This window comes from Gigantopelta aegis, chromosome 9 (genome assembly GCF_016097555.1).
Source record: "Gigantopelta aegis isolate Gae_Host chromosome 9, Gae_host_genome, whole genome shotgun sequence".
Lineage (NCBI taxonomy): Eukaryota > Metazoa > Mollusca > Gastropoda > Neomphalida > Peltospiridae > Gigantopelta > Gigantopelta aegis.
Genome location: NC_054707.1, coordinates 31,703,226 through 31,718,676, shown reverse-complemented (window position 1 = coordinate 31,718,676; position 15,451 = coordinate 31,703,226). Strand labels below are relative to the sequence as shown.

General features: G+C 39.6%; 1 protein-coding gene across 1 annotated transcript in view; it reads right to left on the bottom strand.

The window, feature by feature from the left end:
• Window positions 1–15,451, bottom strand: part of LOC121380338 — a 23,015-nt gene extending 7,564 nt beyond the window's left edge. The window contains exon 1 of the mRNA XM_041509119.1: window positions 14,956–15,451. Within this exon, the coding sequence (XP_041365053.1) occupies window positions 14,956–15,009 (54 nt within the window). The 5' untranslated portion in view covers window positions 15,010–15,451. The remainder of the gene's footprint in view (window positions 1–14,955) is intronic.

Below are 15,451 nucleotides of genomic sequence, written 5' to 3'. Positions count from 1 at the left end.
GTTGAACAAAGACTTTTCTTCACTTGTTTAGGATCCAAAAATAACAAAATATGAAACACCTTTATATTTGTTTACATTCCATCAAAACAAAACCGAATTAATTACTCTAGATAATTTATTTATCGAACAAAATTAGCTAAATATTATGAATGCCTACGCCTTTTCAAATTATGTTTATATACTAGATGTAATGCGAGTCCGGGCGAAGTCTCGTAACGTCTTATGAGAGAGAACGTGATCGCTCTATGATGGTCTGGCACTAGCTGGCGCGTGCCATTTGGAAAATCTCTTTTTTTTCAAGACCTCAATTTGTTTACAATGACCACGTTCGAACGCGGAACGCCATGGAGAATATATATACTATGAACAAAGTATTTATAAATGTTCCCATCGGCTAATGTCTGGATATTTAAAGAATGGCCATGTTCTTTCGGTCTATCCTCAACTTGGCCTTTCTATAGAAAAAGGGGAGGGGCGTATCCCAGTGGTAAAGCGTTCGCTTGATGCGCGGTCGGTCTAGGATCGATCCTCGTCGGTGGACCCATTGGGTTATTTCTCGTTTCAGCCACAACTGGTGTAACAAAGGCCATGGTATTTACTATCCTCTCTGTGGGATGGTGCATATAAAAGATCCCTTGCTGCTAATCGAAAAGAGTAGCCCATGAAGTGGCAACAGCGGGTTTCCTCTCTCAATATCTGTGCGGTCCTTAACCATATGTCTGACGCCATATAACTGTCAATAAATTGTGTTGAGTGCGTCGTTAAATAAAACATTCTTGCACCCGCACCTGATATAGTAGCATATAGTAGTACTGTTTTTTTTTGCATCGTTCATGACCTCTTAACAATGCAATGCATGCGCGAATAGGCGCGAATCCAAGAAGCTCATAAGCACCCGTCAAAATCTACGCATCATGACATTCTAATGAATTTTATTGCTTACGCTTGTAAATAATAGGTACATGAGCATTTTAAAAATTAACGATATCAGGCACGTGTGCAGAGGAAGAGTTGGGGGGGGGGGGGGGCGTCGAAGCAAAAAAAAATTCCAATGCATTTTTCGGGGGAGCATGTTTCGGCCCTCCTATAAACTTCACTCGCGAAAGTTAACACTTTCCGCTAAAATTCCTGCACACGCGCATGGATATCCAGTTGTTTGTGGTATCCTAAGTTCAAAATATATCTAGAGAAGCACGCCTTCGGTTCACTAGCTAGAATGCGACGAGGCAACATCCAATTAACACTGGTTGAGGGATTCAGATGCCATGAAATTAGGCCAGTGTGAGGCCATTCTGAAGGCAAAACGTCACTGGGAAGCATCTCCTCTGGCCCCTTACATAAAGCTCGAATATTTTCTTTTGTACCATCACTAGGGGCAAGATCTAGCTCAGTCGGTAGAGCGCTTGCCTGGGGTGCTTGCTTCGTAGGATCGAATCACCCCAGTGGGCCTATTCTTTGTTTGGCGTTTTACCGTATATGTACTGTCCTGTCTGTGGAGAAAATACATATAAAAGACCCCTTGCTACTAATGGAAAAAGTGCCTGAACCATATTTGGATAGAAAGAAAGAAAGAAGTGTTTTATTTAACGACGCACTCAACACATTTTATTTACGGTTATATGGCGTCAGACATATGGTTCAGGACCACACATATTTTGAGAGGAAACCCGCTGTCGCCACTGCATGGGCTACTCTTCCGATTGCAAGAAAGGGATCTTTTATTTGCGCTTCCCACAGGCAGGATAGCACAAACCATGGCCTTTGTTGAACCAGTTATGGATCACTGGTCGGTGCAAGTGGTTTACACCTACCCATTGAGCCTTGCGGAGCACTCACTCAAGGTTTGGAGTCGGTATCTGGATGAAAAATCCCATGTCTCGACTGAGATCCGAACCCAGTACCTACCAGCCTGTAGACCGATGGCCTGCCACGACGCCACCGAGGCCGGTATATTTGGATAGAGGCACGTCGTTAATAAAATTACATAAAGAAAACACATAACTTACGTTTCTTCTAAGACCATATGTCAGAATTAAAAAAATGTTTGACATTCAATAGCCGTTGATTAATAAATCAATGTGCTCTAGCGGTGTCGATAAACAAAACAAACTTTAAATTTTTGTACCATCACTACGTGGATCTTTGATTATGCATATATGATATCAGTTTGAAAAAAAAAAACAGGATTGTTGAGCGTGGCCTAAATCCTGTGCAGGTTAACTATATTTAGCTTCCACAATTTAGTGGATAAATCATGGCTATGTTAACCCTGCACTCCTCTCACCAACAGGAGAATTCCTAGAGAAATTGAAGTCAATTATTTAAGGAAAATAGAAGAAAAAAAACTTCAAAAGTAAATTAACGCAACAGTTGGCCTTTTTAGACTTATTCTCCATGTAACGCTAATTTGTCACGTAATTTGACGAATATTATTAACTTTTCCACGTAATTTGACGAATATTATGTTAATTTTCTCTTTGTATTTTCGTAGGTTTGCTGTATTTTCGTAGGTTTGCTTTCGTAATGACTATAGACAGAAAAGCATTTGTTAGAGAACGAAATAGCATTGACTAGCTCCATTTTATTTCATAAATACAAATGAGACCATTGTTTTTAAAACATTGCATAGCTCTTGACAAACACCCCTCCCCCATAACAAATCGTAACACCACCACCACCACCCCATGATACCCCCACCTCACCCCATGATACCCCCACTCCACCCCCACAATCTTCAGATGAAAACTTAACAAGAAAGGATAGTCGTATTAACATGATAAACTAAAGTCGATTTATCTGCAAAGTTCTACGTACTGTGTCAAATTACTGGTGGGAAAAAAACCCCGTAAAAATTAGACGTCCGGAAATTTGTGTGCTGTATCCATAAATCAAAAATGTTATTTCGTCCGCGTGATCTAATGTCATTCGCCTTCAGAAAAGAAAAAAAAAAGTATTATGAACGTTATTTCTAGAAGGTCATAAACGGTCATGTCCCATTTCCAAAATAAAGCTGTCGAGTACAGTTCATCGTATGCATGCTCATTTTATGTAATTCATGTTCTGCTTTCGTTCACAAAATGTCTACGTGTTTTCCGTCAAACTGTCACCTGGGTTTAAAATGATTCGCAACGGTTATGCTGTCGTAATAAATCTGTCGCATCTTTCATATCATTTCACCACCATTATCAAAAAGACCAGCGCGAACAGAATGTTCATGTTTTATTTCAGTAACATATATACATGTAGTTTCACTGGCTTTCCAATGTCTGAGATTATGTGTGATGTTCTAGATTATTATTTTTTCTATAATAGAACAAAGGCGCATCCAAAGTTTGTTTGTTTTTAACAACACAATTAGAGCACATTGTTTTATTAATCATCGGCTATTGGATGTCAAACATTTGGTAATTTGACATATAGTCTCAGAGAGGAAACCCGCTAAATGTTTCCATTAGTAGCAAGGGATCTTTTATGTGCACCATCCCACAGATAGGATAGCACATACCACGGCCTTTGTTATGCCAGTCGTGGTGCATTTGGATGGAACGAGAAATAGCCCAATGGACCCATCGACGGGAATCGATCCCAGACCGACCGCGCATTAAACGAGCGCTTTACCGCTGGGCTACGTCCCGCCCCAAAGGCGTATTTCTCGGGACACTAGGGCAGAAACACGACATGGACGAACTCTTGAACTGAGTACCCCAATAAAAGTTTGGTATTCCATAACTCGCGGCTGTTTCTCGCTCTAGCCAGTGCATAACGACTGGTATATCAAAAGCCGTGGTATGTGTTATCCTGTCTGTGAGATGGTGCATATAAAAGATCCCTTGCTACTAATGAAAAAATCTAGCGGATTTCATCTCTATGACTGTCAAAATGGCCATATGTTTGACATCCAATAGCCGATGATTAATAAATCAATGTGCTCTAGTGGTGTCGTTAAACAAAACAAACTTTAACTTTTATCGAAACTCGCATATAGCATCTTCAAGTAGTAGTGACATAGAACAGTATTGAACATTTATTTCTGACAGGAAATAGAAAGATCAAACTAAAAACATTGTCATACGTCAGAAAGAAAGAAAGAAATGTTTTATTTAACGACGCACTCAACACATTTTATTTTCGGTTATATGGCGTCAGACAGATGGTTAAGAACCATGCAGATATTGAGAGAGGAAACCCGCTGTCGCCACTTCATGGGCATACCACGGCCTTTGATATGCCAGTCGTGGTGCACTGGCTGGAACGAGAAAGAGTCCAATGGGCCCACCGACGGGGATCGATCCCAGACCGACCGCATATCGAGCGAGCGCTTTAGCATTGAGCTACATCTCGCCGTTGCCATACGTCAGATAACATTCATGTACTAAGATTTTGTTTTAAAGATATTTTATATTCGTTGTGTACGAAGTGAAAACGATTGTGCTATAACTCGTATCAATGTTTGTGTCAATAATTTCAGTTTTTAAAGGGATAGTCCTGAGTTTGCTGTCATTGTAAGACTATTAGAGCCTCGTTTTTAACGACTACAGTTACATTTTAAATACATTTTCTTGTTTAGAATATCAGTGTCTGTATATCCGGTTACAGTTCTATAGTCCGAAGGTTCAGTGGTCCGAAGGTTCAGTGGTCCGAAGGTTCAACCCTAACCCTAGGTTCAATAGCCCGGACTATTGAACCTTCGGACTATTGAACTTTCGGACTATAGAGCGGTCCCCTGTATATCCAATGTGTTTTCTGGTCGTCCAAATTCTGTAATTTCTTAAACTTAATTTTATTTTCAAATACAATTTTTCGTACGTGCGAAATTATCGTGTAGTAAAATCCAATATAATTCAGTTTGGCCTGCTAGAAAGATTATGACGATCAGCAACACATTAAATATACAAACATTGATATTCAAAAGAAGAAAATGTATTTATTATGTAACTTTAGCAGGCTTCATTGGTCAAAATGAGGGACGGTACATGGTCCAATGGAAGAGAGCTCGCCTGGTACATGGCCGCTCTAGCATCGATCACCGTCGGTGGATTCATTGGGCCATTTCTCGTTCCAGCCAGTGCACCACGACTGATATATCAAAGGTCGTGGTATGTACTATCATGTCTGTGGGATGGTGCATATAACAGATACCTTGCTATTAATGGAAAAATGTAGCGGGTTCCTTTCTAAGACCGGCCTCGGTGGCGTCGTGGTAGGCCATCGGTCTACAGGCTGGTAGGTACTGGGTTCGGATCCCAGTCGAGGCATGGGGTTATTAATCCAGATACCGACTCCAAACCCTGAGTGAGTGCTCCGCAAGGCTCAATGGGTAGGTGTAAACCACTTGCACCGACCAGTGATCCATAACTGGTTCAACAGTTTGTGCTATCCTGCCTGTGGGAAGCGCAAATAAAAGACCCCTTGCTGCTAATCGGAAGAGTAGCCCATGTAGTGGTGACAGCGGGTTTCCTCTCAAAATCTGTGTGGTCCTTAACCATATGTCTGACGCCATATAACCGTAAATAAAATGTGTTGAGTGCGTCGTTAAATAAAACATTTCTTTTTTCCTTTCTAAGACTATATGTCAAAATATACTGAATGTACTGAATGTAACATTGTTTGACATCCAATAGCTGATGATTAATAAATTAATATGCTCTAGTGGAGTCGTTACACAAAAGAAACAAACTTTAGTCAAAAAGACAATGACAGTCAAACTCGGGACAGTCTTTTTCAAATGAGATTTCCCTCAGTTTAATTCTTGGGTGGGTAAAGTTAGCCCTTCCCAGGCGCGGATTTAGTGGGGGGCCCAAGGGGCCCGCTCCCCCCCCCCCCTATTTTTGTGGTCAAGTTTTTTTGTTTTTTTTAACTATAGCATACACTAGAGTGGAATTACTCAACACATTTTATTTACGTTTATATAGCGTCAGAAATATGGTTAAGGATCACAAAACAATGAGAAAGGAAACTCGCTGCCGCGACTCCAGGGGCTACTCTTTCAGATTAGCAGCAAGATATTACATACCATGGCTGTTGATACACATTGGCCCAGTTGTTCAAAGCAATGTATATTACTGAAACAACTGTTTCGATATTTCTTCCCATTTACCGGCAGCCGCAGTCAACGGAAAACCAGCCTAATATGGGAAGGAGAGATGACCACTTTAACTTTTAAAAAACAAGAAGAGACCAGAGTTTACGAAATTTTGAAGATAACAAAAACAGTATGACAATACCAAAAACATACGTTAATATAACTATTTTGTTACTCAGATGCGAGGAAATCGCGTTTCAGGCCACTTAAATTTCAAAATTTCGCGGGGAAGCATGCCCCCGGACCCCCCTAGGGATCTCGCGCCTTCGGGCCCCCCTATTTAAAAATCCTGGATCCGCGCCTGCTTCCTCTCTCACCCTTCACTCGGCTCCCAAAATCAGGAAGAATGTTCAAGAGACCGAACGCCCGCGACGGCATGCTAGACTGGTGCTTGCTCCTAATTTAAATGTTTTAAATATGACTGAAGAGAACAGGCTAGACATCTATGCATGGAAAGATGACAGCAGCTGGGATAGGAGGCCAGTTATATAAGTTGTTAATTAAACTTTAACTGGGAATTGGGGTCGGCAAAGCATTATTTGTAGAATCGGACGCCTAGGCTGGAAAACCAGTGAAACTGCGAGCGCTTTCTTTCCTGAATACGCCCCTAGTATCTACGGCATATCACACAATTCATATCACCTGTGTAGTGCAGCCTACACACCCAAATCGAGAACCTTAATTATGCCGACTTTGTTACAAACGGCTTATAATGTTCATGACTGTAGTATCAATTTGGCGCTTTCTAATCTTTTGTAACTAAGGGCGGGCTTGGGGTATTGGGAAACGGATATCAGTTGAGGTTTCAGGGTCAGTTTCGATATTAAAGAAAGAGAGAGAGAGAGAGAGAGAGAGAGAGAGAGAGAGAGAGAGAGAGAGAGAGAGAGAGAGAGAGAGAGAGAGAGAGAGAGAGAGAGAGAGAGAGAGAGAGAGAGAGAGAGAGAGAGAGGATGGAGGGATAGCGATAGAGGAAAGGGGAGGGGGATAGAGAGGAAGAAAGAGAGGAAAAGAAAGAAAGACAAGGAGACATAGATCGCTATTGAGAGATACACTGACAGTATAGATAGTACAGCTAGTAACAGTTACTGTATAACATAATGCTCCTGGTGCACACCTTTCCTCGTTCAATTACGTTCACCCAAAGCCCTGGATCATTAAACCTGAGTTTAATCCGGAAATGACAGTCTCATTACGTCATCTCCTTGAGCAAAGACAGAGATAAAATAGTTTATATTTCACCCAACTTTTTTTTCAAGTTCGTACTCTGAGTGAACTATAGATAATATTATTTATAAGGTATCGTTGTTGTTTCTGTTCTTGCTTCTGTTTCTGCTGTTACTGCTACTGCTACTGTAACTGCTACTGCTACTGTAACTGCCACTGCTACTGCTATTGCTACTGCTACTGCTACAGTTACTGCTACTACTACTGCTAGTGCTAGTGCTACTGATACTGTAACGGCTACTGTAACTGCTACTGTTGTTGTTGTTGTTGCTGCTGCTGCTGCTACTACTACTACTACTACTACTACTACTACTACTACTGCTGCTGCTACTGCTGCTGCTTCTGCTACTGCTACTGCTACTGCTACTGCTACTGTTACGTTACTGTTACTGCAACTGCTACTGCTACTGCTACTACTACTGCTACTACTACTACTACTACTACTACTACTACTACTACTACTGTTGCTGCTACTGCTGCTGCTTCTGCTACTGCTACTGCTACTGCTACTGTTACGTTACTGTTACTGCAACTGCTACTGCTACTGCTACTGCTACTGCTACTGCTACTACTACTGCTACTACTACTGCTACTACTACTGCTCCTGTCACTGCCGCTGCTACTGTGACTGCTACTGCTACTGCTGCTACCACTGCCGCTGTCGCTGTCACTGCCACTGCTACTGTAACTGCTACTGCTACTGCTGCTACCACTGCCGCTGCCGCTGCTACTGTAACTGCTACTGCTACTGCTGCTACCACTGCCGCTGTCGCTGTCGCTGTCACTGCCGCTGCTACTGTAACTGCTACTGCTACTGCTTCTACCACTGCCGCTGTCGCTGTCACTGCCGTTGCTACTGTAACTACTACTACTATTAAATGCTACTGCTACTGCTACTTCTGCTACAGCTACCGCTGCTGCTGATAATGATGTTACTGCCACTGCCACTGCTACTGATGCTGCCTCTGCCACTGTTACTGCTACTGCTACTCAGTACAGCTGCTACTATTACTATTACTGTCACTGTTACTGCTGCCGCCGCCGCTGCTGCTGCTACAGACAAACAGAAAACAGGAGAGAGAGAAAGAGAGCGAGAGACAGAGAGAGAGAGAGAGAGAGAGAGAGAGAGAGAGAGAGAGAGAGAGAGAGAGAGAGAGAGAGAGAGAGAGAAGCAGCGAGAGCTTTAGAGACAGATAAGTTGCAAACAAAAGGCCAATTCACATTAGCCGATGAGGTATCCCGACGACAAGTTTATCCCGTATCGTCAGTCGTCATCTCCAAATCGTCGGGTCGTCTGTCGCTAGCTGTCAGACCACCAGTCACGCCTCGTCACCACCGTCGTCGGTTGAGGAAGTGACTGGTGATCCAACGGCTAGTGATAGACGACCCGACGATTTGAGGATGACGACTGACACACACAGTTACTCGCAATTATTCATAAACTGGGGATTATCTGTTTTTAATATTAATATTAATGCTAAAAATAGGATGTTTCGTTCTCGCAATTAATGAATTATAGCGTCTAGGAGGTCTAACTGCCTGGAGCCAGTGAAGGTGATACTTCGCGACACTGCTTTACTCCTAGATGATATAATTTCTCCACTGTGTTACTCCTAGATGATATAATTTCTCCACTGTGTTACTTCTAGATGATATAATATCTCCACTGTGTTACTTTTAGATGATATAATATCTCCACTGTGTTACTTCTAGATGATATAATATATCCATTGTGTTACTTCTAGATGATATAATATCTCCACCGTGTTACTTCTAGATGATATAATATCTCCACCGTGTTACTTCTAGATGATATCATATTTCCACCGTGTTACTTCTAGATGATATAATATCTCCACTGTGTTACTCCTAGATGATATAATATCTGCACTGTGTTACTTCTAGATGATATAATTCCTCCACTGTTACTTCTAGATGATATAATTTCTTCACTGTGTTACTTTTAGATGATATAATATCTCCATTGTGTTACTTTTAGAAGATATAATATCTCCACTGTGTTACTTCTAGATGATAAATTCCTCCACTGTGTTACTCCTAAATGATATAATATCTCCACTGTGTTACTTTTAGATGATATAATATTTCCACTGTGTTACTTTTAGATGATATAATATCTCCACCGTGTTACTTCTAGATGATATAATATCTCCACCGTGTTACTTCTAGATGATATCATATTTCCACCGTGTTACTTCTAGATGATATAATATCTCCACTGTGTTACTCCTAGATGATATAATATCTGCACTGTGTTACTTCTAGATGATATAATTCCTCCACTGTTACTTCTAGATGATATAATTTCTTCACTGTGTTACTTTTAGATGATATAATATCTCCATTGTGTTACTTTTAGAAGATATAATATCTCCACTGTGTTACTTCTAGATGATAAATTCCTCCACTGTGTTACTCCTAAATGATATAATATCTCCACTGTGTTACTTTTAGATGATATAATATTTCCACTGTGTTACTTTTAGATGATATAATATCTCCACCGTGTTACTTCTAGATGATATAATATCTCCACTGTGTTACTTTTAGATGATATAATATCTCCACTGTGTTACTTCTAGATGATATAATATCTCCATTGTGTTACTTCTAGATTATATAATATCTCCACTGTGTTACTGTGTTACTTTTAGATGATATAATATCTCCACTGTGTTACTTCTAGATGATATAATATCTCCACTGTGTTACTTTTAGATGATATAATATCTCCACTGTGTTACTTCTAGATGATATAATATCTCCATTGTGTTACTTCTAGATGATATAATATTTCCACTGTGTTACTGTGTTACTTTTAGATGATATAATATCTCCACTGTGTTACTTCTAGATGATATAATATCTCAACTGTGTTACTTTTAGATGATATAATTTCTCCACTGTGTTACTTTTAGAAGATATAATTTCTCCACGGTGTTACTCCTAGATGATATAATATCTCCACTGTGTTACTCCTAGATGATATAATATCTCCACTGTGTTACTCCTAGATGATATAATATCTCCACTGTGTTACTTTTAGATGATATAATATTTCCACGGTGTTACTCCTAGATGATATAATATCTCCACTGTTTTACTTTTAGAATATATAATATCTCCACTGTGTTACTTCTAGATGATATAATATCTCCACTGTGTTACTCCTATATGATATAATATCTCCAATGTGTTACTTCTAGATGATATAATATCTCCACTGTGTTACTCCTAGATGATATAATATCTCCACTGTGTTACTCCTAGATGATATAATATCTGCACTGTGTTACTTCTAGATGATATAATTCCTCCACTGTTACTTCTAGATGATATAATTTCTTCACTGTGTTACTTTTAGATGATATAATATCTCCACTGTGTTACTTTTAGAAGATATAATATCTCCACTGTGTTACTTCTAGATGATAAATTCCTCCACTGTGTTACTCCTAGATGATATAATTTCTCCACTGTGTTATTCCTAGATGATATAATATCTCCACTGTGTTACTCCTAGATGATATAATATCTCCACTGCGTTACTCCTAAATGATATAATATCTCCACTGTGTTACTTTTAGATGATATAATATTTCCACTGTGTTACTCCTAGATGATATAATATCTCCACTGTGTTACTTTTAGATGATATAATATCTCCACTGTGTTACTTCTAGATGATATAATATCTCCACTGTGTTACTCCTAGATGATATAATATCTCCACTGTGTTACTCCTAGATGACGGATGGATGGATGGAAAGAAGGATGGATGGATTGACTGATCGATGGGTTAATTGATAGGTGGAAGGATGGATGAATAGATGGATGGATGGATGGATGGATGGATGGACGGATGAATGGAAGGATGGGTGATGAATGGATGGATGAATAGATGATGGATGTGTTTAGATAGATGGACTAATGAAATGGATGATGAATTGACACACTTATTAAACCAACGTTATTCAACAACTGCTATGGTGTTCACAGTGGTCATGTGTTGCACGCAGCTAGATTCTATTTCCTTTATTAAATTTTCAAAATATAACCTTTGTCCACATGCTGAGACAGAAAGGCTTTCTTTCTTGGGCAGTCCTGTGATGTAGTACTGTCAACATAATGTAACACTTGATACCATTTGTTTAAAACAATGCCACCTCTGATTGGTGCAAACCTTGATCAGAGTATTACTTTCCATACGTGTTGTTCTCACTTGAGTTACAGATTCTTATCGTCAGAACCGCCTTCATTGTAATCGCAGACTATTTATAATTCCACCGAGTACAATGTGGGTCCGCAGTCGTATTGCATTTGTAACTTAGGTATTTTATTCTATAAGGTTTTAGTTGTAATATTATATTGTTATTGTGGATTGTGTTTAATTTAGTGCCGAGTAATTTTCTGTATTGGCGTTAGAACAATAAGTACCGTTTTCGTGTTTTCATTAAGTTCTTCTCTCTTTCTTTTTTTTCTTCTTTTTTACATTGCCTTGTATGACGTATATATAGTATGGATACGTAGATGTAAATAAGATATGTTTTTTTATTGGAAGACAGTTGCAGTTGGGTACCATTGTGTTGTGTAGGGGTTTTGGTTTTGTTTTGTTGTTGTTGGTGGTGGTGGTGGGTGGGGTTTTTTGTTGTTGTTGTGGGGTTGTTTTTTGGTTTTTTTGGGGGGGTGTTGTTGGGGGGGGGCTGGGGAGTTTCTTAGTTTGCTGTTTGTTTTAATTGGTCACAAGTTCCAGGTGGTGCTCCTCATTGCGTGGTCCTAGTTCGAGGTACGGTCGGGACCTACAACTAGTAGGTACTGGGTTCGCAGCCCGGTAACAGCTCGCACCCAGAGCGAGTTTTAACGACTAAGTGGGTAGGTTAAGGCCGCTACATTGACGTCTGTTAGTGATTTGTTTTCACTAACAATTAACCATTAATCCACTTAATTCTAAAACGTCACTATATTGTTTCAATGCATGACTGAATAGATGTTTAACGGTACCCAGCACGAAAAATACATCGGCTATTGGGTGTCAACAGGGGCGTAGGCTGGGGGGCCGGAGGGTTCGGATGACCCCCCCCCCCATCACCACCACCACCACCACCAATACAGGTTTATACATATGGAGTTTCTGGTGGTGCAAAAACTAAATAGAAAAAGGGTCCACTTAGTTCATATTCGAACCCACCCACCCAAAAACCCCACCCCCACCCCCACCCCCAGATCCAGATCACGCTACGCCCCTGGTCAAAACAAAGGTAAATATATGAATGAATCGCTGATAAATAAAATTAATTAAAGCACAGCATAAAAAGTTGTCCAAAAAATACACACTAAGTTTCACTACATGATACCGGTATAGGAATTTTTTCTTTAAATAAAATATGTGTTGAAAAATTATTTTGCGCTGTGTTAGTATCATTGGTATTGTGGGGGAAAGTATGAGATAACACCAACACTAACAGGAAAAAGTGACTGCAAAACCGAAACCTTTATCCACAGTGCAAGGGTTTGTTTGTTTTGTTTAACGACACCACTAGAGCACATTGATTAATTAATCATCGGCTATTGGATGTCGAACGTTCGGTAATTCAGACTCGTAGTCATCCGAAGAAACCCGCTACATTTTTTGAAATGCAGCAAGCACAGACACTTGACACAGATTACTATACATGAATAAAAAATAAAAATAAATTGTATATCGGTAAACTTGATATATTTCCGCAATATTTTGCTCATACTCTCTTCATATATGACAAATTTACTGCCACTTAACGTGCATTTACATATACCAAATATTTCGATTCTTACTGTATAATATAAAATATTGCGGAAATATATCAAGTTTACCGATATGCAATTTTTTTTTTTTTTAATTCATGTATACTAACCTGTGTCAAGTGCCTGTGTAAAATGCACCATCCCACAGACTGAATAGCACATACCACGGCATTTGATATACCAGTCGTGGTGCACAAAAATTAGCCCAATGGGCCCACCAGCAGGGATCGATCCTAAAGTTAAACCGACCGCGCATCAAGCGAGCGCTTTACCACTGGGCTACGTTCCGCCCTTTAGTGCAAGGGGTGGGATCGTGTTACTGACACTGAATTCCACATCACCGACATTCAATCCCATATGTCATCCTTGCGTTATATGCAAACATTACTATACGCTAATAGTGACTTTAATTTGGTCTACAATATCAAGTGTTCCTTATTTCCTTCTCTCAGTATAGTATTAGGTGTTGAAAAATCAGTTTGCGCTGTGTTTGTGCGATCTATTTTGAGACTCGGGTGGATATGAAACAAAGTCTTAATTAGCCGTTCAGTGTCATTTATTTTCTGCGGCAGGTCTTCGGGCTATCGAACAAGATCACGTTGCTCTCATCTAATGTGCGATAAGATAAAACACTGACACAAAAATCTGTTAAACTCGGTATCGGGATAACCAGTGTCAGTTCAGTGTCTAAATATGTCACGTTATCTCCTTCACTTGTGTCGAGGCTTAGTGAAAGAATTAAGATCTCTGTTATAAAATTATGCCATACCAAAACGAGATGCTAAATTTTGTTATGCCTTGTTAATATTGTAATGCCCACTGTGAGTACACTGTCCCGTATTCCGAATCCAGTGCCGTATCTGGCGGGGAGGACAGTGGGCAGAAATAAGAAGAAACCTTTCCCTTTTTAATTTAAAGGTGCCCCTTTTTCCTACCTAGAAAAGATTCTCTGTTATTGTGCTTGTATAATTTTTTATACTGTCACACTTATATTAGGCTGGGTTGAAGTAATGGTCGGTAAAACAAGCATAGATGGGGGAGCATCCCCCCCCCCCCCCCCCTCAGTCACACCTCTTCTTTTTTTTCCATCACATTTTATATTTGTCTGTCAGTTCATAACAAGTGTAAAAGCGGGAATTAACGGAGGGTTCCTCTCTAGAAAAAAATCCTGGTCATGCCAATGGTCGGTAAACAAAATATACATATTAATGTTTTTGTTTGTTGGTGGTTGATTCGTATGGACTTTTTGGATTCATTCATTCATTCATCCATTCATTCATTCATTCATTCATTCATTTACTCCAACTTATTTTCGTGCTTATATCCAATTAAGGTTCAAGCACGCTGTCCTGGGAACACACCTCAGCTATCTGGACTGTCTGTCCTGGACAGAGCGTTAGTTATTAGTTGTCATTCGCTCTGGGTGGGAGCCAATACCGGGCTGCGAACCCAGTACCTATCAGCCTTATGTTCGATGGCTTAACTACGACACCACCGAGGCCGATCTTTTTAGATGGAGTTCGGGAGTTTATATGTAATGCGTTTTAGGTTACTTTTATTATTTCAAACGTTTGGTAGTCTTATTAAAATATATTGCCTGTCCCTCCAGTATCGAAGTATTAATTTCAAATATTGTATTTCTGTGTTGACATTTAAATGCCCTTTTATGACTGTAAATTTGTGTACAAAAATATACATTTTTAATATAAAAATATACAGTTTTAATACACAGTTTTATAGTTTGCTTTTATGCAAAATACAATCTGCAAATTAGGCAATATTTAATCTTTAAAATAATTATTATCCATAGTCTTGTTTTAATATATATTTTCATAAACAACACTTACCAACAGCATAAATAAAATCCACAGGTACGAAATAATCCATACAGGATGTTCCATCTTCCTTTTTAAAGTGTCAAATTATATTCTTCTGTTTAACCATTATGGTTCCTACATCCCTCAAACGAAGCGCATCGCTGAGCTCGCGGTGCATATGTCTGGTGTACAGTGAAAAGGTGGCCGTGTGTGGAGGATATGAGCATCTCGCGGTCTCCACTAGCACGGTATCGCTGCTCTCTTATCGCTCGTCATCGTACAGCCGTCTGTTAGGGCACAGCCCGTTACACAGTAGGTTCACCGTCTTCACACGAAACTTTCTCTTTTGAAAATAATAATGTGATCAATTAAAACTGATCTCAGTGTTAAAGAGAAGTCATAATTACGTCATTTAGATACTAGTATTTAAAAACCACTTTGTACTAACGATTTTTAATAGTAAGAGGATCGTTTAAGAAAGACACAAGTGCGGCTTATCGTAAAGGATTATCTAGGTTAGAGAAGT